The sequence below is a fragment of the Panthera pardus genome, unplaced genomic scaffold (assembly GCF_024362965.1).
Source record: "Panthera pardus isolate Hobbes unplaced genomic scaffold, ASM2436296v1 HiC_scaffold_2, whole genome shotgun sequence".
NCBI classification, from domain to species: Eukaryota; Metazoa; Chordata; class Mammalia; order Carnivora; family Felidae; genus Panthera; species Panthera pardus.
Window position 1 is genome coordinate 98,971,503 of NW_026526765.1, and position 27,340 is coordinate 98,998,842.

Consider the following 27,340-nt stretch of genomic DNA (forward strand, 5'->3'; position numbering starts at 1 on the left):
CCTGGGTGGCTCAGTCGGTTAAGCATCCGACTTTGGTTCAGGTCATGATCTCACAGTTTGTGGGTATGAGCCCTGCATCGGGCTCTGTGCTGACAGTTCAGAGCCTGGAGCCTGCTTGGGATTCTGTGTCTCCCTGTCTCTCTCTGCCCCTCCCCTGCTCACACTGTGTGTGTGTGTGTGTGTGTGTGTCTCAAAAATAAACATTAAAAAAAATTTTTTTAAAAGAAAAAGCTAAGTGAGATAACATTAAGTGGGTAAAATATTTATTAGATAAGTATCTGTAATTATTAGATGAGCTTAATATTCATCAGGATTAATTAAACATTTTTGAGAGAAATACCCATTCCTGGCAAGTAATTAAAGAATTTGGGTAGTTGACAAAATGAATTGCAAATATGAAACATTAATAAGGAACCACAAATTGAATCAAATACTAGGTTTCACCTCAGACTTAAAGGAGCAGCTAATATAATTAATTGATAATGAAAAACAGTGAGTACATGTGTATGTTATTCGTGTTACAAATAAGAATCTTTCTGGAGTATCATCAGCAGTAAGTAACAAAAGCTGTAAAAGCTGACATTACCTTTTGATATGATCATCCCATTTTCTGCAGAAAAAAGGAAGAACACAAAAGCATATGTGTAGTGAAAAGCGTATCTGTAATATTAATTATGCATAAGGATCAAAAGCGTTCATAAAACAGAATAATGGTTGACAAGGGTTAGGGCAGTTGAGGAAGGGAAATGGATAGGACTCTAAAAGTGTCACAGGAGGGAGACTGCTGTGGTGCTAGAATGGTTTTGTGTCTTGACTGCAGTGATAGTTACAGAAATGGAGACATGTAATAAAATGACACGGATCTCTACCAAGGCATTATACCCATGTTACCTTCCTGGCTTTGACATCATAATTATACTATATTTATGTAAGATGTAATCATTGCAGGAAATGGTGTGGAATACACAGGACCTCTCTATTACTATCTCTGCAATTTCCTATGAGTCTATAATTGTTTCAGAATAAAGAGTTTTTTTAAAGTTTACAAAAGTTTATAAAATGGTTGGTACACCAGAGTCATAAAGAGATGTTTTGGGGTGCATGGTTCTGTATCTTGCCTTTTGTCTCATTGTTTTATTTTTTCCATGTTAAAGTTGGTTAAATATACAGTTATTTTTTAAGTGCCTTTGTATTTTCTTCATCAGTTAAACAAGCAAAAAGTACTATATATTTTGCCATGATTTTGTACCACCTGGATGTTTCTTTGTTTTTTTAGTATGTGCCCAGAATTGTGACATCTGCACAACAGAAAGCTGGAAAAACAATTACAGCCCGGATCACAGGGAGATGTGATTTTGCCTCAAAAAACCGAATTAGTAGCAGCTTAGCTATAATGGGAGTTTCTCCTCCCATGAGCTCAGTTGTTGTGGAAAAGCATCATCCAGTCACAGTGGTGAGTACACATATTTGATGATCTTAATCAAAAAATCTTTTTTCCTGAGAGTTTATAGACTAATCAACACTTAAATTACGTGTTGAGAAGATCAGAATTCATGATGACTGTTACTTGTTCTACCTCTTATTATTACAGTCTTTATGTACTTAGAATCATCAAACCTGGTCTAAATCTGCCTTTCCTCTTTTAGGAAATTAATTTCAGAAACATTGTTTCTTCTCAACAGTGTAAAAATTATCAATACAAAAAATAATCCACTGTGTTGGTGGCCAAAAGAAATATATAAATGATTTCTCGTTAATTTAAAACAAGAGACAAAAACTATTTACTTACTCATTACCTCCTGTTCATGTAGCAGGTATTTGATTATAAGAAACACTTCCATTTTTATAGTCTTTAATTTTTGTTCCTTTTTTTTTTTTTTTAAGTCTTCTTCCCTTTTTCAGTACAACTGTCAGCATATTTGTAGTGTGGAAAAAAATTCAGATTGCACTAGATTCATGTAATATAAAGGAAAATGCCTAGAATTTAAACAAAAATAAACAAAAAGCCTGAATTAGTGCCTCACTTTTGCTACCTACTGCCTTTGTGATCATACACAAATCAAGTAAAATATTTGAGCCTCCACTTCCTCTTGTGTAAAGTGGGAGTGTTAAGGGTACGTAGCTCCTAAAGTTATTTTCTGGTTTCAGGATTAACTGAGACAATGTGAAAATTGAATGAGATATATAAAGGCACTTTATAAACTGTAAAACCAAAAGCGAATTTAACTTAATAAAAATTACTAGAGAAAGGTACATGGGATACATATAAATCGACAATTGTTGCAAAAAATTTAAATTTTGAGAGTTAAAAGTTCACATCCTTAAATAGGAACAATTGATTTTAAAAGAGAAAGTCACCTAACATAAATTTTCAGTGTTAGACAACACTGTCTACTTAATGTATCAAAGTTTTAGCGAAAATATATACGGAATGATGTTACATCCTTTATTTTCCAGGCAGTAGATGGCTGCCAGATGATTAAATCAAGGGAAGCTTGATCCATTAAATTTAGCCTCGGGTAGAGAATGATGGTAATGAAGTGGAAGACTGAGGCAGAGGCATTAAGTCCAAATAAGGATATGGAGGGTGGATAGGGGTCTTAGCCTTCACAGGCTGCAAAGACTCTGAAAGTCCTTAGGCGACCTCCCAATATAGTTTTGAATATATGAGGATCAGTTATCAGAAACGAAAAGAGAAAACTCATTTCTGTTTTTCTCAGCACATATGTGCATAGAGAGGGAGAGGGACTGTTCATTTGTATGGTAAAGAAGGTGTAAAGAAATCACATATATGCTTACTTTTAATTTAGGCAGCCTTTTGTTTTTGTACTGACAGGAATTCATATTCTACAGGAAAAAAAAAAAAAAAAAAAACAGAACAAGGAAATAGTCTTAAAACCCGTTTCTGAGATTTACCTCCCCAGCTGCCCTTTGCTGATTCACTATGTATAGTACTTCTCCAGTAATTGCTCATGAAGGAAACAGCCATAAACTGCTTCCATTATTACCTAAGTAGGATTATGTAATAGACCTGTGGTAGTCCTCTGTACTATTTTTCCTTTTATCCCCCAATCAAGACCTGTAACTACTAGAAACAGTTATTACTAATAAACAACTAGTCAGATTTCTGACACTTTAGCCCCACCTGCTGGATAATTGCTTGTTCCTAGTGCTACTTCATTTTCTGCCATTTTTATAGATCATGAAACCAGTGGTAAGGTGAATCTGTTTCTACATTCCCTTTTTCCCATCCTCCCCAAGGAAAAATTGTTCTTTTAACAGGGTCAGATTAGGTGGTTAGCAACTAAATTTTCATACTAGTTGGAAGAATCTCCCCCATCTGTAATGACTACCCACTTAAGTACAAAGAAACATTTATATAAAATACCTTTAAGATGGGAAATTTCTCTAGAGGAGCTCTTAGAATCTGTCATGAAGACCTTTAAGAGTTTTCACTCATTTTCTTTTTAAGTAAAAGCTGCATCATAGGGTTTTTAAAATACATAATGAATGTTTTGATCAAATGTATATAATTTTACTTCGAGGATTTTAAGATGACTTTTCTAAGTAGAAGACCCTACTAGGAATCTCCATGTACTGTTCAGTGATGTGGACCAAGAACCGGGTAACAAGTCTACTGAGAAGCTGTATCCAGTATAATATAGAAAATCCTTGTACATTTTACACATGTGTATACACGTAATGTGTACTTACATACATATTATGTACCTGTACGTATTCTATGCTTAGATGAAGTCAGTTGTGCACTGACTCTGTTACGTCAGTGCTTAGGTCCAAGATGTTTCCTTGAGTTCTGAGATAGTATGGGTATCCTCTCAATGTGTGTCTTCAGCATCTAGTTATTTCTTTGTATAGAAAGTTATCCACATTAAGGAGCACCAGGCCTCTGGAAAGAGCTCCTCTTGTATGATCATAAAGGTTTAGTCAGCTCCCAGGTGAACCGGGTTGAAATAGGAGAGATCTGCTTTACTGTGATTTGAAACAAGGACCAGACAGGATTCCTCAGAGCTTTCCCATGTTCCCTGATTGAACTCCACATGTTAACAGGTACAGGAAGGAGAACACTGCTTGGAATAAAAGGAGGGCTTGGGGCTGCCTCTTCTTCCAAACACCATAAAGTCCCTTTCTACAGTTGGCCTCTGTACACATTGTAAGATTCCACTTGAGTCCTCTTTGAGGAATGACTCCCATGGCTCCTGTGTGATCCTATGGAATACAAGCTGATCAGAGGGTATTGAGCACATCAGTGTAACTTATGGATTAAGGACCACTGTTTGGTCCTTAATTGTTTGTTTTAATGGCTGCTTCACCAGCTTATTGTATGTATCTACCGGGTGCTTAACAAATGTTTGTTTGGTTAAATTATATATAATGCAATGGTATTTAATGTGTGTCATTTTGTGGGATTGTTAAAGCAGGTTTTTACCTTTTCAGCAAACCATTCCTCAAGCTGCTGCTGCAAAATATCCCCGGACGATTCATCCTGAAAGTAGTACCTCAGCTTCTAGATCCCTCGGAACCAGGTCAACTCACACCCAGTCTCTCACAAGCATTCATTCCATAAAAGTGGTTGACTAAAATGAATATGCACATATTGAGACCTTTTAATTCATCTGGTTATACCAAGGATTAGAAGTCTCTAGTTTTTAAAATTTCATCTTCTTAGAACATCATGGATACATCCTGTTCATCTTTTCAGAACTCCAAGAGGCTTTTTCAAAGCCACACCATCCTTTGTAACTATATGTAGGATTATTTTAATGTTATTTTTTTAATTTAAACAATTAAGTAAAAATTTTTTAACTTAAAAATGACTTGATTTTTTAATAGGTTCAGCCTGTCACTGATTACATCATAAAAGTATATAAATCTTGTTTTATTAATGTTATTTACCAAAGACTAAATCATTTCTAGTGTTACCAAGTAAACTTTGAGAACTTTACTAAAAAATTGTTAAGGAGCATATGGGTGGCTCAGTCGGTTTAGTGTCTGACTTAGGTTAGGTTGTGATCTTGCAGTTCGTGAGTTCAAGCTCCATGTTCATGGGCCTGTGCTGACAGCTCGGAGCCTGGAGCCTGCTTCGGATGCTGTGTCTCCCTCTCTCTCTCCGCCCTCCCCCACTCACATTCTGTCTCTCTCTCAAAAGTAAACATAAAAATAATTTTATTTTTAAAAGTAATAGAAACTAAGGTATTTTTATTTTAAAATTAAAGAGCTAAAGACCAAGATTAATAATACTTTATCACAAAGTGTTTTTTTGTGATTTTAATGTATTAGTCTTCATTTTCTTAAGACTCTGACAATTAAAAATGGGAAATGATGAGACCTATCAATAATTTTTAATGATAAAAGGAAAGATTTTTTTTTACTAGTACAGAAAGAGAGTCATCAAAAAGAAATTTCCTATTAGAATGGTCCTATTTCTGATGGTCTTTCTTGTGTTTTGAAACTCTGCAGTGTTGAACCTTTTTTCTCTCTGAACATCCAAACATCACCCTGTGAGGGTAATAGCACTGGGCAACTCAGCAAACCTTCTAGGCCTGGGGAAAGACTTTTCACTAGCTGCCAGTGCAAAGAATCTGGGTGAAAATGATCAAGCAAAACAAGACCAGGTTCCATTGGTGTTATTGCTGGCTGACTGGGTGATCTTGGGCTGGATATTTAATTTCATGAATCTTAGGATCCCATCTGTGAAACAGTGAGATCTACCTATCACACCTCTTTCACAAAGTACTTTGGGTTACACAAAAACACGTATAAATCCTAAAGAATTGGTCCAGAGCCTCAATTTTCGTATCTTTAACAGAAGTGGATGGACTTAATTAGAAGCCTCTTTCACTCTGAACATGATCTAGCTCTATGCTCTAATGTTACTACGGGAAATAGCTTTTCTTATTGCTTTACATTGTAATAGGACATGAGAACAAATGTGAGATAGGCCAATATCCCATTTTCTAAAGGGCACAACCAGGCTTTTCTGAACTACAGAATTAAAGAATTTGAGTATTGTGTCTTAGAGTGTTAGATTGTTCTTATGTAACAGTGTCCTGAGTTCTGGCCCGGCTAGCACTGTGGCAAACAGCTCCTCGTGGGTTTCAACAAACACAAACCAACAGCACCTCATCTTTTGCTACCTGTACCATGGCCATGCTTTTCTCTGGGCTTCCCCAGGCACTCTGAGAGGATCACAAGTGACCACAGGCTCCACTTGAAGGCTACTCCTATGTGGCCCAGAATTAACACCCCATTGTGTTAACAGATCAGTTCTTTCTTTCTCCCCCGTACAAACTGTCGTGAGGTGTACTAGTCCAGCCCATCTCTCAGAAGAGAGTGCCCTGAAAGTCAGATAAGCAGTTAATGCTTGATACCAGGTGGTGGCCAGTTTGGTATTTCACCCTGGTCTGGGCTCTCCTTCCTTCCCCATCTCACTCCTCTTTTCCCTCATTGTTGCTTCCTTGGATTTCCACTCCTAAAAAAAGCAGCGACTCATAAACTTTGGTCTCAGGGTCTGCTTTCTGAGGAACCTAGATGACAACTAGGAATGGTTTTCAGTATCCAAGCCATAACCATGTGGACTAACTAAAGTGAATGTTATGAATATTGTAACTGAGAATATCATAAGCATCTTTTTAAAAAGTGTTTAAGCTCTAGAAAGTGTATATTGTCCAAAGCAGAACCAAATAGTGTTACTCTACGTTAATTAACTTAAATTTAACAGTTAAGACACTTATAGAATAAGAGTATGTATTCTCTTTGTTTACTTCTGCATAAAGAGGTTACCCAGATTTTGGAAGGGGGAGTAAGTAGCATGGTCATTGGAAACCAGCCATGTTGAAGAACAGATGGGGACAAGACTTTCCACTGAATCCCTTTTTAAAAAACTTTTTGGACTCCTGTGAACATGTTCCCTATTTTAAACATTTATAGAAGTAAGTGGGCCATTTACAATCAGGAGGAGACCAAAATGTAAAACTATCAATTCAGGATAATTGGGCTGATATTACCCATGATTTTATCTCTGGTGCCTTATGGAATTAGAGTCAGAGTTTGAGAATGGAGAGCCTTAAATTATGATGAATAGGTGCATGTAAACTGATATGAGTTGATACTTGATTTTATATTTATTTCTCTCAGATTATAAAAATAATGCATGCTTATTGCCAAAAAAAAAAAAAATTGGAAAGTACCAAAAAGTACAAAGAAAATAAAAACCACCTGTAATTACACTACCAAGAGATTTAAAAAAATACATTGGTATACATACTTCCGGTCTTTTCTAAGCACTATTATTACACATATGTGTTATTTAAAGCCAAAAGTAACTATAAATTTTCAAAGCTAGTTTCTCTCACTGAAGAGAAATAACTCACAGGGGATGATTTCAATACTGTGGGCATGAGATTAGGGATTTCACAGGCATTCAACCTTCATCTTCAATACTGTGGCAGAGAGAGACATTCCCCCATTTTATGGAGAAGGAAACTGAAGATCTGAGATCTTGGATATTTAGTATGCCCAAAGGTTCACAGTTAATAAGTAGTAAAACCAGGATTAAAACCATGTCTGTCTATTCTAAATCCCTATACCAGGATGCTATTCCTACCATCATTTTTTTTAAAAAACATGATGAACAAAAACCTAGATTATGCTATCACATATGTTGCATCATATGTCAGAAATGCAAAAATCATATACAATTTTCTTTAAGCAAAAACCAAAAAAAATTTTGACCTTTCATTTCAGTAGGTGGAAAGTACTAATACCATTTTTTCATCTGTCACCACCATCTTCATAGTTGAAAGGACAGTCAATACTGCTAGAATTTTATGGCATTAAAGAACTGAATGTAAAGGCAATGCTGAGTGGAAAACCAATTAAATACAATTTCTGTAGGCATTTACAAAACTGCACATTTCTTGGACCTCACATCAGTTTCATTTTTGAATTGACGGATCTTTTCTGTAAAAAAAAGGATAACATTCATTATTAATAGCTAACATTTATTAAGCACTTGCTATGTGCCAGGCACTATGACTCACTTAATCCCACAACAACCCTTTGACATTAGAACTTTTCTAGTTAGTAAAGGAGAACACCGGCACAGTGAGGCTATAGAACATGTTTAAGATCACACAACCTGTTCGCACTGGAGTTCAGATACAGGCCCACAGGGTCCTGCTCCTGAGCACATGCCCTGCACTGCTTCAGTGGACTGCCTCTTAGTCTCCCCCGAGAATTCTTATGGCTACTCTTTTCTAGAAACAAATAAATTTAAAGTTGAGTGAACAGTCCCAGTGCTGTGAGGATAATGTCACGGGAGGAGACATCATCCACGCATGATTCCTTTACCTACCACTGCTTGAAACTTAATATTAGCTGAGTGGTGTGATTCACGCACTCATGCTCTCAGCTTCAGGTAATACTGCATGGGTGAAAGTAATGGCAGATGTGCCTACATTTTGCTTGAATGGTTATTACATGAGAGTTTAACACCGCCTCATTATTGGTAAGTTTTGAAACCATCTTCCCTGACAATTATAGTCTTTGGGCAAGTGATTTTTAGCAATAACCTCAGTTGCCAAAGTAAAAGGCTGTCCGCTCTTTTCTTTTAACCTAGAAATAACACTTTTGAATCCACCAACTTGTAAATTTCCCCAACAGGGGCAAGATGGCATTTTGAGCAAGACAGTGCTTAGTTATGGAAATGATACTAGAATCTCCTAAGATGGTTTAGCATTCCTGCCTTCTCCCAGCTCCCCCGCACCCCACACACCTCCATACCCTGCTGCATATACACATCAACAGAAATACTCCTCCACTTCTTCAAATGCCCAGTAGGGGGTACGCTGAGAACCGCCAGGCTAAACCAGTATCAGTCAGTGCTGACTGAGTCAATCACCAGAGGAGCTGCATATTTATGAGCCACAGCTCTCCCCAAACTGAGACTGCTGCTGTTTATGGACAGTATTGTTTTGGGGGACTGTCCCCCACCATTTTAAGGGAGAAGGAGCTTCTATCTCGAAAACTCACCAGCTAGTTCTGGGAAACCTGCGCGTACCAGCTCTTCATACAGATGCTTGACTGGAGTGGCCTGTGTCATCAGGGTCCCGTGCAGCCAGATGAGCAAAGCCCTGTGGCCGTGTTCACGGAAACTTCCCTTTCCTGTGCCAAGCACATAGAGTCAGAGGCGAAACACCACGTGCCGAGGTCTCTTTTTGTTGTGATCTCCATTCTAACTGAATTTTCTGTGGTTCAACTCATTCTTCTGATGGCTGCTAGAGAAGCAGCCCAGTGGATGAAAGCCCTTCCAGTTCCCCTCGCTGGAATTCCCGTAGGGTGACCAGAGTGTGGATTCACTCTAGCACTTGTCGTGCACCTAATGTGCTTGACACAGACCAAAGGAGCAGATACGAGATTCAACAGCTGAGTCCCTGCCCAACGGTAAGGGACAACCTTCCTGAGATGTGGAGCTCTCCCACATTCAGAGAGCTGCTATGCACCCCCATTTCTCCGACTCAAAGTGCATATTTCCCCTGGGGATCCTGTTACAACGGAGAGTCTCATTCAGTCGGTCTGGGGTTAGGATCTGCATTTCTAATAAGCTCCCAGCTGCTGCCGTTGCTGTCCATTAACCATACTCGAAGCAGCAGGCGTGCGCCATCATGCCACTCCAGTGTCTGATGGAAGTGTGCGTGCCCTGGGCCAGGATTACTCACTGGGCAAATACGCACTGGATACCTAACCCCCCGAGAGATGTTAGGGAAAGAGCTGAGACCCGTGTCTCCAAGGAGGTCGCGGTTACAAACACAGGACAGGCAGGCTCCTGGTTCTAGCAGAGTGTGTGTGGGAGCAAGCAGATGCCACAAGAGGAGGGCCTGAGCTCTGGGGAGGAAGCATGCCAGAAAAATGTCAGAGAAGCAGGGAGGGCCAACTGTACGCATGAACAATGTACTCCTGGGCGAATCCTGTTCGTTTCTTCATCTTGCAATTTGCCAAACTAATTCTTAAATACCACTGTCAACATGTTGCTCCTTTGCCTAAAAGCCCACAAACTCCTTAGTGGCAGTAGCATTACCCTGGATTGTATTTGGATTGTGTATGTTGCTGTTGTCACGCCAACTAGATTATAAATCCCACCAAACATGCACCCTGGCTTACGTGAAGAGCTGATGCAGCCCTCACCTGGTCGAACTGAACACATTCTACGCACTCCGTACTGTTCCACTAAAACACGTTAAGTCCCCTCCCCTTTATCCTGCTGGCAGGTACTCTGAAGATACACTGTATTTTCAAATCATTTCTTTAGGTCAAAAAGAGATTTCGAGAAGGCAACTAAATTTTCCTAAAAACTTCAAAGAATGCTATATGCCTAATTAGTGACAAAGGAGAAATATTAATAGTAAAAAAGGAACCTTTTCAGAAACGATAATCAATATTCAACATTTTCAATGCATTATCTTCCATTTTTTACATGACAGTGTAGCCTTAGAATTAGTAATATAAAGTACCATAATTTACTTATAGGTGGTGTAAGAAGCATGTATTCAGGGGCTGTGGTTTTGCCATCTACGATCCCAGCAATCAGTAATGCAGATCGACTCCTGAGCATGGGACTTGTTCACATTTCATAATATCCATGTACAGAAAGTGCTCTGAATAGAATGTTTTGTCAAGAAAAGTATCTGCTTTCTTGTTTTTAAAGCTACTTAGCTGATTAATGCCAAACAAACTTTCTGTTTCCTAGGTTTTGGTCAAATCATTAAAAAAGCAAAGCTAATGACTCCAACTGACCTGACCTCACTAATTCTGATAGCTGGAGTCTGGCTGAATTGATTCCATGGCTTGGAATCTTCTACTCAAGGAGAGGCCTGAGTCTGTATCCCAAGTTTCCCATAGGGCAGCTCGTCTCATCCAAGGCCTCGTCGTATAAGAACTCTGTACCCCAGGGGCACCTGGGTGGCTCAGTCAGTTAAGCGTCCAACTTCGGCTCAGGTCATGATCTTGTGGCTCATGAGTTTGAGCCCCGTGTCAGCCCCTGTGCTGACAGCTCAGAGCCTGGAGCCTGCTTTGGATTCTGTCTCCCTCTCACTCTGCTCTCCCCCACACACTCTCTCTCAAAAATAAACAAACATTAAAAAAAAATTAAAAAAAAAAAAAAAAAGAAAAGAACTCTGTACCCCAGACTTGGCTTAAGGGATTCCTCCTGGAGTGGAAGCCCTAAACAGTGAGCCTTTTGTTAGGGAATGAACCTTTTACCCCAAGACAATCCCAAGGAATACTAGAAACAGGTTGGTTTCCCAGGGATAAGCCCACCATTAAATCCTTGCTTCCTTAGTGCATATTCAGTTGGGAACCTTAACTGCCTTAAAGGCTAAATAACACCTTTTCAATATGGCTCAGTAAAAGTAATTATCCTTTGCAAACTTCAGTTTACTGCAGACTGTTCATGGTTTGCAAAGTTGCAGATCTTTGTGGTCCTACGGTGAATGTCACCATTCCTGAGCCCTTGTAGTCTGCTGCTTGTTGTGAGCACCAACTACTTACTTGGAAGATCTCCCACCAGGAAGGACTGCTGTTCCTATCTCCCCTCGCAACATCTGGGTCATGCTCACCTGACCACTGCTCCTCAATGGCTCTGATCTGGTCATCTGTAAAGTTCCAGGAACGGGCAAGCTTCTGCCACTCATTGGCCTTTAGCTGATGGTAAGCCAGGTTCCAGAGGAGACTGCGAATATGCCTGGTCTCCAGACTGTGATCTTGCTTGAATGTCAAAGTAAAGCTGGTTGATGAGTCCTTGATGCTCTCACCATGCTCCTAAATTAAAGGTAACTGCATCAGATGATTTCAGACATTTTGTGCTTATTGCCTTATTTCATGGGATGCAGACAGTTTGTCAGATAGAACTGGTAAGATGGTAACCGAGACTTATGTTTTCAATATTACCTGTAACTGGATCACTTTTTGTCATCCAAGATGGAAACAAATGTCTGAAGTAAAAAGCTTGAGTACTAACACAGGAAATGTGAGGGGGTTTGCTGTGTTGTATCCCATGCTTCTATCCCAATTTGCTGACTGATACTTATTCACCCCAAAAGAAAACAGAGGGGATGTCTTGGCTTAGGAAATGTCACAACAAAGGCATCTTTGAAGGCCTTACTTTCAACGAGTATCTCTCTTTCTTCTTTTGCATGTTTGATTGTCTCATATCAAAGTTTCAATGAGGCCTGGATTGGATATACTCTCTTAACAGGGCCCCAGAGCTGGTCCCTCCATTCATCCTACTCTGGTGCGAGGAGAGTAAAGTAGAAGCCTAACTTGGGGGGCCAAAGGAGTGGAGAGCACAGGGGTCGATATCATTTTGTGTTAAGCCACCGCAGCCAGGCTTAATCCACATGTTCTCTGTCTGGTTTTCTGGGTTTTCAAAGGTTCCTTTTGTCCCTTCTACAGAACCCAACGAAAGAAACTGGAGAAAAATCTCCAAGTGAAAGCAGGTGTCATGGTTTCATAGAGCTGCACCTGTCATGCATATGCCATCAGAGCTCCAGATAATCCTCCTTCCGGAGGCTGCAGAACAGTTAAGGACATGCAGAACACACAGCCCTAGAGGTTTGGGACTTCCTATTCTCCTTGTGTACATATGGCAGCTCCTATTTTTGTCTTTCACTTAAATAAAAGTGAATCTAAATGAAAGATAATCTGAACAGCAAGACAGGAGTCAAGGCTGGGGCAGGATATCGACTAAAAGGATATGGGCACCTGGTTCTCAAAACCAGGGTGGAGCTTGTGCCTCAGCCCCCATCACAGATCAGCCTGTGCCTTTCACAGCATCTGCAGTCTCCTCTGGGAGGTCTACAAAGCCCTGGGAAGCATGCCCAAGGAGATGAGCTGGTCTTTTCTCTAGTAACTGGACCTTGTGAACAGAAGGTGGAATAGGAATGTCAAGTATGAATTACCCATAATTGCTTCAGAGATTGTAAAATGCAGGGTCCTCTCTACCCCAACCCTAGCTTTACTCTTACACTGCCTAACTCCTGGGGAATCCTGAAAAAGGAAAGGTTGAGGGTGGGGCATCCAACAAACTTGGGAGCTGAGGGCACTTCACTTTTTCCTTTACTCTTCATTCCCTCTCCTGAAACAATGAGGAATCCAACAAGATCAAAACCCAAAACATCACAAGGTAGAGGGAAGAACTTGCAAAATGCATTAACCTTTGTATCACAGCATTTTTATTTCTTTTAGAAGTACACATGCTCTGTGCATTCTGGAATTGGGCTGGGTAGTCCTTCAAGTTTCTGTAGGAAAGGGTCAGGGATTTGGAAAGCCTAGCTCTTTTTCTTTTTCTTTTTAGTTTATTTCTTTGAGAGAGAGAGCACAACGAGGGAGGAGCAGAGACACAGAGAGAGGAAGAGAGAGAATCCCAAGCAGGTTCCGCGCTGTCAGTACAGAGCCTGACGCCGGGCTTGATCCCACGAACTGTGAGATCCAGACGTGAGATGAAACCAAGAGTCAGACACTCAACCAACTGAGCCACCCAGGTGCTCCGCCACAGGTCTCTTTAAACAGTCCTTGGAAGCAATAATAGTTTGTCTGCCAAAGCATTGAACTATTTGTAGAGTATCACATGCTTAAACTGGTGGAAATTAAAATAGCATGAGCCAGATTTTAGGAAGCTCCCATCTGCCTCTGAACCACTGGATTTAATGATTTATATTAGGCCACGATTTATATTAGGCCAGTATATAAATCTGTTTAATAAAGAGAATTTAAAATAATAATAAATGGATTTGGTAAAAAAAAAAATAATAAGCATATATTTGTTTAATGAACAAAGTGAATTTAAAATAAATAATAAATACATTTGGTTAAAAAAGATTTTAAGGATACATATTAAAAAACAAGCCTTCCTCCTACTCTAGATCTTCGTCCCCAGTTGTCACCAAGGTGAACAACTCTTACATTTCAGAGGGTCTCCTTCATACATTTGTGCATTGTATATGACTCTCAAAGTTCACCTGATTCTCACATCTTAAAGATTTGTTAGGAAGAAGGGCTTATTCACTTGGTAGAAGAGTAATTTATTCTCATCTAGGAAGAAGAATCTAAAAATGCTAGCAGGCATTAAAAATAGAACTAATGAATATGTCTAATTTTAAAGAAAATGTGAAAACAATCATTTAAAAGCAAGAGAAAAGGCAAAAGTTGAGGAAGTTACTGTCACTCAAATACAGTGATGATCTAAGAAAGAATGAAGCTAAGGCAAAGAGGAAGAGAACAAAGGAGCAGGAGGAATAGAAATCAAGGGTACCTGGGTGGCTCAGCTGGTTAAGCCTCTGACTCTTGATTTCAGCTCAGGTCATGATCTCACAATTCGTGAGTTCGAGCCCCACATTGGGCACTGTGCTGAGAGTGCAGAGCCTGCTTGAGATTTCTTTCTCTTTCTCTGCCCCTTCCCCGGTCATGCTCTCCCCCTCTCAAAATAAATAAACATTTGGGGAAAAAAGAGAAAATGACTAGGAGGGGGAGAGAGATAAAACAATTCTAATGGTTACGAAAAAGTATTTTGCTTTACGGGCAAGTGAGAAAGGTTTGAGTAGAATAATGTGGCCTTTAAATGATACATATGTCATACCATCCAGATAATATATCAGGACCACTGAGCCCATTAAACAGGATTGTGAGAAGAAGAGGCAAATCAATGCATTTTGCCTTAAGGATTTAAGGAAAATTTCTCAGGATTAGCAACTAGACAGCAAATCAGGGCTGATGCTCCTCAGGGGTAAACACCTGAAGGGTAGGAGCTGAATTCTGGTACCAACCTACTGGACCAGGGCGGGGCATTCAGCCTAGCATGGTAACAACACAAAGTACAAATTGAGGGTGGTGCCTGGTAACTAATTCCTGCCTGAAGGTATAGACTCCAATCTTGGAGAGAAAGGCATTCTGTTGAGAAGCTGTGGGAGTGGCAGCTAGCAGAGGACGTAATAATGAAAGAAGGCAGAGAGAATGTCTTGGAGACAAGTGTTTTGTGTTCTCAAGATGAATAAGGTTTTTGTGACTATCACAGGATACTTGAGTGCTAGAGAGCCAGCACCAGCTTGTGTTAAAAGCTGCAGAGCGGTGAATGTCAACTTCTTTATCGCTCATTAGAATGTAGGTTTCCAGAAGTTACCACAGCCCAAGACTCTGTGGCAGAGGGCCAACCATGTGGGGCAAGCATGCTAAGTCTGTTCGAGCCGACATGGATGGGGCCACTTAGCCCTATGAGCTCTGACTACTGATGCTGGCAAAGTAAAGAGAGGGAGAGGCAGCTGTTCATTTCCTGAATGGGGCAGCACAGGCCAAAGGGACCGTTATAACTGCACTGACCAGGACCCTGCCCATGAGAGCAGAAGAAAGAATGACATTGACCCCACACTGCCCCATCAGAAGACAGGGTTGCAGAAGAGCTGGTTGTGAAGCTGGAATCCTGTTCCTTACCTCTCTCCAGGCGTAGTATCTCTCTGCTTTAATGATCATGTCCACTACAAGGCTGTGGTTGCTTCTGGAGGCCATGGCCAGGGCAGTCTTCCCTTGCTAAAATTAAAAATGAAAGTGTCAGGCAGGATGGCCTAGTATTTAAGAGCTCCAGCTTTGGAACAGGGAGGGAGGGGCTTGAGTTCAAATCCTGATCTTGCTGCCTCCCTGCAGGGTGAACTTGGGTCAGTCCTTAGCTTCTCTAGGGCTCAAAGGCTACCCCATGGTATAGTGGTGAGGGGTAAATGCGGTAGTACATATCAAGCCCTTAGGACTGTGCATGACACATGGTAACTTATTCAAGAGATGCTAGATATTGATGGTGTCAGGTGCTGTATCCACAGGGCAGGGGAAAAGATTTAGACTTAGGGACTGACCATCAACAGATGATGTTTTACACATCCTCTATCGATGAGAACCCAAACATCTCTCCGAGACCTCCAGAGGTCTCCCTGGCTCACTGTACTGGGAAGTCCTCAGCAAATAAGTAATATGAGGACTGACTCCATCTGTGGTTGAGACTTTAGTCAGTGTGCCACACCTCCTTCACCCAATAGCCTTTTCCTTTTGCTATAAAAAGAGACCTCCTGATTTTAGCGGGGCACCTGACCACCCCAAACATTTCCCAGCCTCCCTTGCACTTAGATATGTGACCTAAGTTCTGTTATATAAATGGAAGTGGCACATGCAACTTCTAGAAAGTATTTCTAAAGACAGGAAGGATGCCATTCTCTTTCTCCTTCCTCCTGACTAGAATGCTTGCATGATGGCAAGAGCCTGAACAGCCCTCTTAGACCAAGAAGTTGAAGCCATGTGTTAATGAGGGCGAAAAGTGCTGGATCTTATCAAGAATAATAGTATCCTTGGAGCGCCAAGAGTATGCACCTCTTGATTTCAGGGTCGTGAGTTTGAACCCCACGTTGGGTGTAGAAATTAAATAAATAAAACTTAAAAAAAAAAAAAGAAGAAGAGTAGCATCCATGACAAAACTACTAATTCATAGTATAGAATTCAGCCCGCAGGACTCCTATCTAGAATTTTTTTCTATTCTACGCTTCCAACCAAGGGGTTAGGGATTGGAAACTTAACCAAATGGAATATGCAATAAGGGATATTCTGGACATAATTTGGGGCATGAGTGGCCTGGGAACGCATATGGTATCTTGTCCAAATAACAAAAGGTGTCCCCTAGATTTTAGGCCATGCACAATCCACACACATCTATACATTTTCCTGAGAAAAAGATGGTGGTTTTTATTTATTTTTAAAATGGCACAGGAAAAATTTGCTTAGGAATCCTGAAGATAATCAAAACAATGGTCAGAAATAATCCCAGAAGAAGAAGTTCCAATTTTAGGAACCCATGTTTCCATGCTTAGGGATCCAGCAATTTATCCCAATAATTCTCTCACATGGCTGAGCATTTGCAACAAGTGCAACTCCCACCAACCCACATGATCCGGCTGTGAGTGGAGGTGCCGGCCACCTGAGACCCAGGTGGGCCGGAAGATTAGGACTGACGGTAATCAGTTTCTCATCAAGAGAGGACAGTAATGAAATTAGGAAGAATAGCACTTTGCAGGCAGTTAGCAAGTCTTCCATTGCATGCTGCCTAGATTCTGGCTCGTGAGACCATTTGAATCCAGATGATCAGCCTGCTGTGGGAAGGCAGCATTCTGAGAGCCAGCGTTCTCAAGTTCGCAGGAAAACCTTCCCAGGGAGTGCCCCCTGGAGTGGAAATACAGCACTCCTGCCACTGAGGGTGGGAAGCCCTCCAGGAGCTTTGTGACACCTCTGACCGAGGGAGCAGGTTTCTGGGAAAGTCCTATTTACACCAAACCCTGGCTCCTTTTTTCCATCCACACTTTCATTTACTCTTAGAGTCACTTATCCTTGGTAAATACTGTGGGAGTGAGTGGAAAATGTGGTTTTTATTAATGAAATAGGTGTTGGGTGCCAACTATGTGCCCAGAGAAAAAAGAGGAAGAGGAGAAGGGAATATGGGAAAATCAAACTGTGAGTCAAATTATAGCACTGAGGCTACTATTTCCCAGGACATCCAGTCCATAGGCACTGGGGGCAGAGCATGAATTCCCTTCCCAGTGCTATGGAATCTCCACCTACAAGACTGTCCCATAGGTGTTAAGTGTTAATGAAAAAGTGGAATACAGTATGAAAGGAAAGCATGGAAAATACGATGCGACATGTGACTACTAATGCTAAATGTTAAGGGAAGGTAATGAGCACAGGAGTGCAAGTGGGGCACTTCCACCCAAGTGACAGAGTTATGGGTGGATGCTTTTTTCTTCCTTATGCCTTTCTGTGTTTTCCAGATTGTTCACAGTGGGTTTGTGTTGCCTTTTTGTTAAGTAGGCTCACACCCAATGTGGAGCCCAAGCAGGGCTAAAACTAACGACCCCGATGAGATCAAGACCTGAGCCGAGATCAAGAGTCAGGCTTTTAACTGACTGAGCCACCCGGGTGCCCCAAGGCTTATATGACTTTTTATGATAATTTTAAAAACTGACATATACAGAAAAGCAAAATAACACATCATTTCTTCAAGTCCCACAGATGTAAAATGTGTGATTCTGCAATAGTAAGTAGGGTGAACTCAGCTAGTGCTGGGAATTAGGGATGTGCTGAGCTGATGAACAGTGTGGGTAAAGACAAGGAAGGAAAAGACAGCGAGTTGCAGAAGCAGTCACCTCTGCTCACAGCTGTGGAAAAGCACTACACAATCAAGCAGCTTTGGCTTTGAAGCCTGGCTCTGTGTCTTACTGTGTGTGTGACGTTGACATCGCTGAAATCTCTTGAAAACGGATAATTTTGTCCACCTCACAGAGGAGATGTGAGGATTGAAATAAGGTACATGTGTTGTGAGCACCTAACAGGGCTGCCACACCTCGGTCTTCCTGCGTTTACACTTTTCAGTAAGCTAGAACCTAACGCACGGATGCCCCACAACCCTCCTGTGACTGAGTCTGCTTTACTGCATCAATATACAAAGTTGTCTTTCTTTACAAACACGTCTACACAATGACCAAAAGGTAGAAGCAACCCAAATCTCCATCCACAGATGAAAGGATAAACAAAATGTGGTATGGACATACTATGGAGTATCATTCAGCCTTAAAAAGGAAGGAAATTCTGACATGTGCTACAACATGGATAAACCTTCAGTGCATTATGCTAAATGAAATAAGCCAGTGACAAAGTGACCAACGCTGTATGATTCTATTTATATGAGGTACCCAGAATAGCCAAATTCATAGAAACAGAAAATAAGAGTGGTGGTCGCCAGGGGCTGGGGAAGGACGAGGAAATGCGTAGTTGTTGTTCATAGAGTTTCAGTTTTGCAAGATGAAAAAGTTCTGGAGACTGGTTACATAATAGTGTGAATCGACTTAACACTACTGAACTGTCCACTTAAAAATAGGTAAGATGATGGGGCACCTGGGTGGCTTGGTTGGTTGAGCATCCGACTTTGGCCCAGGTCATGATCTCACAGTTTGTGGGTTTGAGCCCCGTGTCGGGCTCTGTGCTGACAGCTCAGAGCCTGGAGCCTGCTTCAGATTCTGTGTCTCCCTCTCTCTGCCTCTCCCCTACTCATACTCTGTCTCTCTCTGTCTCAAAAATAAACATTAAAAAAATTTTTTTTAATGGTTAAGATGATAAATTTTGTTGTATTTATTTTACAATTTAAAATTTTTTTTTAATTTTAAGTAAAAAAATTTTAGACATGTATGTTTATTCACTGCATCTCTGTTTATAAAAGCTAAAGCTTAGGAACAATTTAAATGCCCATCAGCTGATAACTAAACAAATTATGATATGTCCATACCACAGCTACCTAAAAAAGAATGGAGAAACTCTCCTTGTACTAATATGGAACAGCTTCTACTCTATATTTTTAAAGGAAAAAAGCTAAATGCAGGACAATATGTACAAGTATATCACCACTGTGTAAAAAGGAGAGAGGAATGTAGTAAGAGTATTATATATTTATGTTTGCTTGTTTATGCATAAAAAGAAACTGGAAAAAACAGAAATTTATGATAATAGATCCACTAGCAAGGGTAGTATGGGAACCAGACAAACGGGGTCAAGGGCGGGTGGGACACTTTTATTGTAAAACCCTTACTGATTATATTTTTAAATTTTTGGACCACCTGAATCTTTAATCTTTTCCAAAGACTAATACACAATTTTATTTTTTTATTAAAAAAATTTTTTTAATGTTTGTTTATTTTTCAGAGACAGATCATGAGCACGGGAGGGGCAGAGACAGAGGGAGACACAGAATCCAAAGCAGGCTCCAGGCTCCAAGCTGTCAGCACAGAGCGTGACACGGGGCTCAAACCCACGAACCATGAGATCATGACCTGAGCCAAAGTCAGATGCTTAACCGACTGAGCCACCCAGGCGCCCCTAATACATAATTTTAATTTAAAAAATATATGCTTTAGGGACGCCTGGATGGCTGAGTTGGTAGAGCATGCGACTCTCAATCTTGGGGTTGTAAATTCAAGACCCACATTGGGTGTAGAGATTACTTATAAAAAAAAAAAAAAAAAAACTTAAAAAAATACAGATTTTATTATTCAGAGTAAAATTTCTTACCTACATATCTCAATCACAATCAGGATGTTTTGCTGACGACCACGTTACAATGTTTGTGTAAGGTTTATCCAGTCTTTTCACAAAGGGTATGCTATGGTTGCTGTCAAGGCTTACAGCCTGCAGACAGCTCTTCACAACCACCTTGGCTGAACAGGGTGAAGTCCATGAGCTTACCTTATCAACGACCTTCAGGTCACAGCCTGCCTTCAGCAAAGTGTCCACCAGTTCCACATGGCCAAGATCAGCAGCTAGGTGCAAAGGAGTCTGCTGCCTCTGCCATGAGAAATTTCAAAAATGTAATCTAAACACATTAAGGAGGGGGAAAAAACTTGCATAATGAAAAGACAAAGGGAAAGTAGAGGTGCCCTATATAGGCATATGGGAAAATAGATTAAGATCACATTTTTAAATAGGTACAGGGGACATTCACTGTAGGATTGTTGGTAACAGTGAAAAACTGAAAGAAAGTTACATGTTTGACAAAGAGACTTGCTGGGTAAATTGAGGTATATCCACATGTCGGATTAGCAGGCAACCATTAAAAATGATTTCTGAAGCATTACTTCATTATGACAGACTAGAATAGTCAAGTTCATAGAGACAGAAAGCAGAGTGGTGGTTGCCAGGAACTTCGGGGAGGGAAGAATGGGGAGTTAGAGTCATGAGCAGAGTTTCAGTTTGGGAACATGGAAGGAGTTGTGGAACTGGGTGGTCGGGGTGGAGGCAGAGCAACGTGACTGTGCTTCAGGTCACTGAAGTGTACCTTCAACAACGGTTAAAATCGTAAATGTTACGTTATGTGTACTTAACTACAAATTAAACAGTGGTTTCCAAGATTAATTCTTAAAATGGAAAAAGTACTCATTTAACACTGACAGACTTTGGACACAACACTGTATCTAGAGAAGGAAACACATCAACAATATTAACGATAATGTCTAGATGGCAGGATTAGGGAGTTATTTTTATTGCCTTATTGATGCTTTTCTCTATCTTGTAAATTTCTTAGTTATAATGTATAAGAGAGTACAAGACTTCTAATTTCTCTCTGGGGTAATCGTTTTCTTACCAAGAGGGTAACAGTGTTTCCAAGAAATACGAAATCACAAGAAAATAACACACTTTAACCTCTCACTTCATTATGACAGACTAGAAGAGTCAAGTTCATAGAGACAGAAAGCAGAGTGGTGGCTGCCAGGAACTGAGGGGAGGGAAGAATGGGGAGTTAGAGTCATGAGCATCATGCTGATGTGCAGACAGACATTTCTAAAATATTAGTACTGAAAGGAACGTTGTTTATGGTCTAGCCCAACCCTTAAACCAGAGACAGGAAGCAACTTCCCCAGGGTCACAGAGCTGGACAATAGCATCTAGCTCAGTACTCTGCCAACCTGAGCACAGGATCAACCTGCTTGGAGCGTTAACATAATTAGTATTAGAAAGCATTTATTAAAGACTCACTTTTGGGTGGCAATCAGCCCCTCTGGGGGCTCATCCAAAACATCACACTTACACCAGCAAACTATCAAAGGTCTCTATCAACATGGAACAGAGACACAGGGTCATACCTCAAACACCAATATCATCTCAATTTGACGATACTGCTGTAAGTCTAGAGGACAGGAAATGAACCAATACGTTAACAAGAGTTCTCTTTATTGGGGGGGGGATGATAATTATAAATTTTTATCTTATTTATATTTTCTTATTGTTATACATTGAGTATATTCCCAATCTAACAGAGAATTGAAATGGTCAAGTCTAGTTCTATACCTGGCGGGCAGACTAACAAACCCTCCTTTCTAGAGTGAATCTGGCCAATTCTGGTGAAACCAAAATCACACACAAGTTCTGTGTATAGTGCAAAAATTCTGCACGTAAGCAAATATTTGGGGCATTAACATACTTGGACACCTAAGTATGTATAATAACATTCCTTCCCTCCCTACAAACATTTGGGATGGTAAAACACAGGGAGGAGCAAGGTCCCTGGAGGAAGGAAGGGATGGAAGGGTAGGTAAGTCTCTATTCCCATGTGGCACAAAGGAACTCCTAGGTTGGAGATGGAGGAGACTGGAGAGATCTGTGGCACTGCTCTGGTTCCAAAGACATGGAAACAGGGGCTCCCAGTGTGGGGGGCGGGGGGTGGTTAGGACAGGTATGTCCACCATAGGGAGGCTGCTCCCTCCCCTCAGGGTCCAGCTGAGGCTCCTCTAGGTAGAGGCAGTCAGAAAGCCAAGAGGAGTCCAGAGTTCTCACCTGTCTCCAGGGCTCCAAAAGAGCTCCTCTTCCAAGAGTTTCTCTTCCTACTTCCCACAGCTCTTGGGAGAGGCAGCTCAGCCCCGGAGGAGGCCCTGATTCAGACAGTACCCACCCCCGTTAATCTTCCAACTCAGCATTTCCACAACCAGCTAGTGATGGATTCCTTTTATGGAGCATTTGACTCTGCTCCAGTAGATTTAATTTATGGTGATCTTTTTTATTCCAAGAGGTCTCTTTTGCCTTTGGGTAAAAGACACATTTACAGTCTCTAATATAGAAACAAAGCTTCCTCCTTGTGGCAAAGGGCTACTGGCCAATTATATTTCATAATGAAGGAGTGGGCTTTGATTTAAAGAGCATCTGGCAATTTAACTCTGAGCTACTGTTTATCTACCAGAAGTGCTGGGCCTGTTAAATGTGAGCACTAACTGAACCCCGGTTGTGTGTTTGAAAAAGTATGTGTGTGCAAGTGGGAGTGGGGGTTACAGCAGAAAATGGATAAAAAGAATATGTATATTCCTCCTGGGAAATTTTTAGGGCAACTTGAACTTGCTCAAAATTACCCGTAGTCACACACTACCTTGAATCATAAGAAAACAGACTCTCTGGGTTCGGACTGCTGGCTTACCTGATTTAAGATGTCAATGTCATGCTGTGCACTTAATAAGCTCTTTACAACTGTGATATGGTTGTGGATAACAGCTAAATGAAGAGGGGACTCCTTCGGCTGCAGAAAGAAAGAAATTTTCAAATCCAAGAGGTTTTGGCTTCATCATTCACACCAAAAAGCAATTCATTTCGACAGACGTTTCCTAATAATCTCTGAGTACTGGAATTGCCTTGCACGGCGGCGGCAGGCCAATAGCGAGTGTTCAGCATCATTTCCACCCCAAGGCTGTGCAGCAAACCAGCTTACCAGCAATCAGCTCTGCCCCCTCATTCATTCCAGGACTAGACACTGAGCACCTACTATGGGAGGCTAGGGATTCAGTGGCAAACCTGGCATTCTCAGGATTCTTCCAATCCAGTGGGGCAAGAATATATTGTTGTTGTTGTTATTGTTTTAATCACAAAATAAATGCACAAATTGTGATAAATGCTTTGGACGAAAAGTAGCAAGTGGTATAAGAGCATATATGGGATGGCCAGAGGGCTGACCTTTCTGGAGATGAGAAAAAGCTTTCCTGAAGAACTGAAATTTGTGCTTTGAAAAGAAGGATAAGAAATATGAAACAGGCTTAATGCAGGACTTCTCAGAGCCTTCAAAAAGCTAAAGTATGGGGGGAATAACTACAAGGAGGAAAAAGCATGCACATTCAGCATTTCCTGAAATGATCTGATCTAGAGTTCTTTCTCCCTAGATCATTCCATGGGACTAATGACCCATTCACCCAGGGGCACCATGCTCATGTTTAGCCTTCTCCTGTATATATACAGCCCCAGTATGTTTACCAAACCTCTCCAGCATGCTCCCCTGTCCTCATTTGCAGTTAAATGAAGGTGCAGCCATCCTGTAGCCACACCTTCACCTGAAGTGTCCCAGCCCCTCTCAGCCATCTCCACAGGTGGGCTTCTTCGCCAGCCCTGCCAGGCTGTCATGTCATGATCAGCTCTAGAATCACACACTTAGCTCCTGTTGCCTCACTGACACACAGGTGCCACTGGCCCATGATGACAAGAGAGAAATGTCTCCAGGAGTAGAGAAGGTAGCCGCAAAGAAAAAAAGGTGGGGAAAAAGAGGGAAGGCGTGAGAGACAGCTCAGGGGCAGTCAGGGTGGAGGGAAGGTCCTAGGAGGTTAGAGGCAGGGAGGAGGGGGACGGGTACAGGTATAAAAAGCAGGTGCAGGCAGAAGATCCAGCAAGGCTGTGAACAATAGTAGAGCCGAGAGCCAAGACAGCCGACAGGCAACACAGGTGTGTGCGAGGGTGCATGATAAGGATAGAGCACAGTGTTACTCAAGAAAAAGAGATATTAATAATAAGCATCAGTAAGGTACATTTAACATCTTATAATGCTACTTACTGTACACTCACTTCCCCCATAGTTTATATTCTAAACTCTGGGCTAATAGTTTTGATTTACAATAATCCTAGCAGTTACATCTATTCCCCACTGTATTTATTTTTTAAACTTTTTAATGTTTGTTTGTTTGTTTGTTTATTTATTTATTTTGAGAGAGAGAAAGAGAGAGAGAGAGACAGAGACAGAGCATGAGCGAGGAATGGGCAGAGAGAGGGAGACTCAGAACCTGAAGCAGGCTCCAGGTTCCACGCTGTCAGCACACAGCCCAATCAGGGCTTGAACCCACAAACCGTGAGATCATGATCTGAGCTGAAGTCAAACTAATTGAGCCACCCAGGCTCTCCTATTCCCCACTTTATATATAAGGAACAGAGCAGTTAAATAATTCCCCAAGGCCTTGGCGGCAAGAAATGGATTTGACAGGATTTGAATCCCTGATCTGCCTGACTCCAATACTGGCACCAGGCTCCTTCCCAGGAAACCTACTATGAAAGAAACCTATGAAAAAGAGATGTACAGAGTTGACAAGAGCATCACCAGCCCACAGAGGAAGAGGAGAGAAGGGGGGCAGGTAGGACACCATGGCTGCAGAAGTCAGACTGCCATGGGGGTGAGCAAGGAAATGGAGATGATCGGGCAGGTCAGGGCAGTGTGGGAGGGAGGCTTTCCATGCAGGCCTCTTCTTCTCTGGAAGGATGTTCTTTCTTGAGGCACCAAGCATGAAAAAAGAGAAAGCATCCCTCAGGCCAGGGAAGTAGGCAGTGTCCTTCCAGCCAGGGCTACCAGCCTTGCTGGGACCCAGCCCTTCCTGAGAAATGGGAAGCATCCCTGGACAGACCCGGGGCGTTCAGAGCCAATTCCTCTAATGTTAGAGGAATTTGACCAGACATGGTCAAATCACATCCCTTCTCTCTAGTTAATATAATAAATAATAATAGTTAATATATAATAATAGTTAATATAATAAATTTGACCAGACATGGTCAAATCACGCCCCTCCTCTCTAGTTAATATAATAAATAGTAATTGCTAACCAAGATCAGAGGAAATAATATTCTCACAGGAGAAGTGAAAAACAGAGGAATGCTTCCCATCTACTGCTGGCACAGAGGGCCTTCCTCAATCCTACCAAAGCCAACTCAAACTTCAGAAAACCTCAATCAGTATAAAGGATGGACTTGCAAAAGAAAAACAAGATCACTCAGTGAAGGGGGGGAAAAAGATCATCCTCCTTCCCATTTATAGCAGTGTCCTTTTTTCCACAGACTGATAAATTTAATACAAGAATAATGGCATCTCTGGACACCTGAGAACGTTTTATTGCAGCAAGTATCAATATTTAAAGCACAAAGATTTCATTTTGTTCAGGAACTTCAAAGACTTTATAAAATTCATCCCTTGCATTTTATTTCTCAAGATTAAGACTCAGCCTCCAAAAGGAGTCAGTCTGCTTCCCCAGAAAGAATTCCTCCTTTGTGAACATCTCGTTCCCCTCCTCCCCACCCCCCAAGTATCTGCAAGGAGCATCTCTGCACACAGCCAGCCTCACAGCACCAGGATCAAAGCCCATGTTATTGAAACAGACTCACTTCCACTTTCTGGTACAGGTCAACATGCTTACTGAGAAGACAGCTCACAAGGGATGTGTGGCCGTTCTGGGTTGCTATCTGCAAAGCACTGATGTTGAGCTGCAAAACACAGGTGGAAAAGGCAGGGAAGATCCCCATTAGAATCCAGCCTGCTTTCTGATATTCATCACATGGTAATTAATTAATACAAAGAAATATACAACTATTTAAAAAAGAAAATCCAATGTGTTTTTGATTATTTTGAGGGCCTCTTTGTTATTTCTAAGTGTTTCCTATAAAAAGAGAGTCTGAGGTGACACATGCCTCAAGCAAATATGAGTTAAATCCCTGTTTCCCCTCTCTAAGTACAAAGTGGACTAGGGCTGAGTCTTCTCTCCATACACTCTGCAAACACCCTCCTTGAGCTAAAAAGGCTGACTTGGTGTTGGTCCCAGGAAATGCCTCAATACCTGCTGCAACCCTGACTGCTTACCTGCAGCTCTCCTTTCTGCCAGGTCTGGCTTCAAAGCTCGGCATGATTGCTACCCATGTGCAGTGTTCCCTCATGGCCCCTTATTCATCTCCTTCATCAATGCCTCTCCTTCCCTGGTACCAGCTGCCTCCTACCTTCCCTGTGCTCAAGTGACTTCACTTACTGTGAACACTAGATGAGAAAATTGTTCTTGATTTATCCTGCTATCCTCCAAAAAGTCTTAGTATGGTGCTTTGCAACAGTATAAGGACAATGGATAGTTGTTGATGGATTAATTTTAAGACTGCTACAAAGTATTTCTAGGCCCACCAACCAAATAAGGTTCTACAGGATGTTATGTTTTCCAAAAAGTGGCTACATAAGTAAGTACCATCTCACATGCGGGCCTGAGACTGCCCACTGCCTCATCAAGAGGTCTCCCCTTGAATCTGAGTGGACCCTATAACTGCTTGGACCAATCAGCAGAGTATGGCAGAAATGACAGTGTGCCAGACCCAGGTGCAGCCGCTACCCAGCTTGGCAGCTTCACCTCCCTGCCTATTAAAAACCAGCTGCCATGCTGTGAAGAAGAGAGACCACACGTCCATGCCATTCAAGAGCCCCAGCTGAGCTCCCAGCTGACAGATGGCACCAACTGCCAGTCATGTGAGTGAGTCAGCTCACTTAAGCTTTCAAATAACCTAAGTCCTGGCTGACATCTGACTACAACCACATAACAGACCCAAAGTAAGAATTTCTCAGTCCAAGAGCCATGAAAGATAATAAGGTGTTGTTGGTTTAAGCCATTGCACTCTGGGTTGGTTTGTTATGAAGCCAATAGATAAGATGATACTAAAA

At 41.4% G+C, this 27,340-nt stretch overlaps 2 protein-coding genes across 5 annotated transcripts in view; one reads left to right on the top strand and one right to left on the bottom strand.

The window, feature by feature from the left end:
• The window catches only part of POC5 (POC5 centriolar protein), a 45,356-nt gene extending 40,751 nt beyond the window's left edge, over positions 1–4,605 (top strand). For all 4 annotated transcript variants that reach the window (XM_019462982.2, XM_019462981.2, XM_019462983.2 and 1 more), the window contains 2 exons: positions 1,277–1,453; positions 4,456–4,605. In XM_019462982.2, the coding sequence (XP_019318527.2) occupies positions 1,277–1,453; positions 4,456–4,599 (321 nt within the window). In that variant the 3' untranslated portion in view covers positions 4,600–4,605. The remainder of the gene's footprint in view (positions 1–1,276; positions 1,454–4,455) is intronic.
• A 350-nt stretch (positions 4,606–4,955) lies between these two features.
• Positions 4,956–27,340, bottom strand: part of ANKDD1B (ankyrin repeat and death domain containing 1B) — a 65,252-nt gene continuing 42,867 nt past the window's right edge. The window contains exons 9-15 of the mRNA XM_019462986.2: positions 26,032–26,130; positions 23,048–23,146; positions 20,332–20,430; positions 15,499–15,594; positions 11,634–11,835; positions 9,052–9,183; positions 4,956–7,980 (exon numbers count right to left, since the gene is read on the bottom strand). Coding sequence (XP_019318531.2) covers positions 7,919–7,980; positions 9,052–9,183; positions 11,634–11,835; positions 15,499–15,594; positions 20,332–20,430; positions 23,048–23,146; positions 26,032–26,130 — 789 coding nt within the window. The 3' untranslated portion in view covers positions 4,956–7,918. The remainder of the gene's footprint in view (positions 7,981–9,051; positions 9,184–11,633; positions 11,836–15,498; positions 15,595–20,331; positions 20,431–23,047; positions 23,147–26,031; positions 26,131–27,340) is intronic.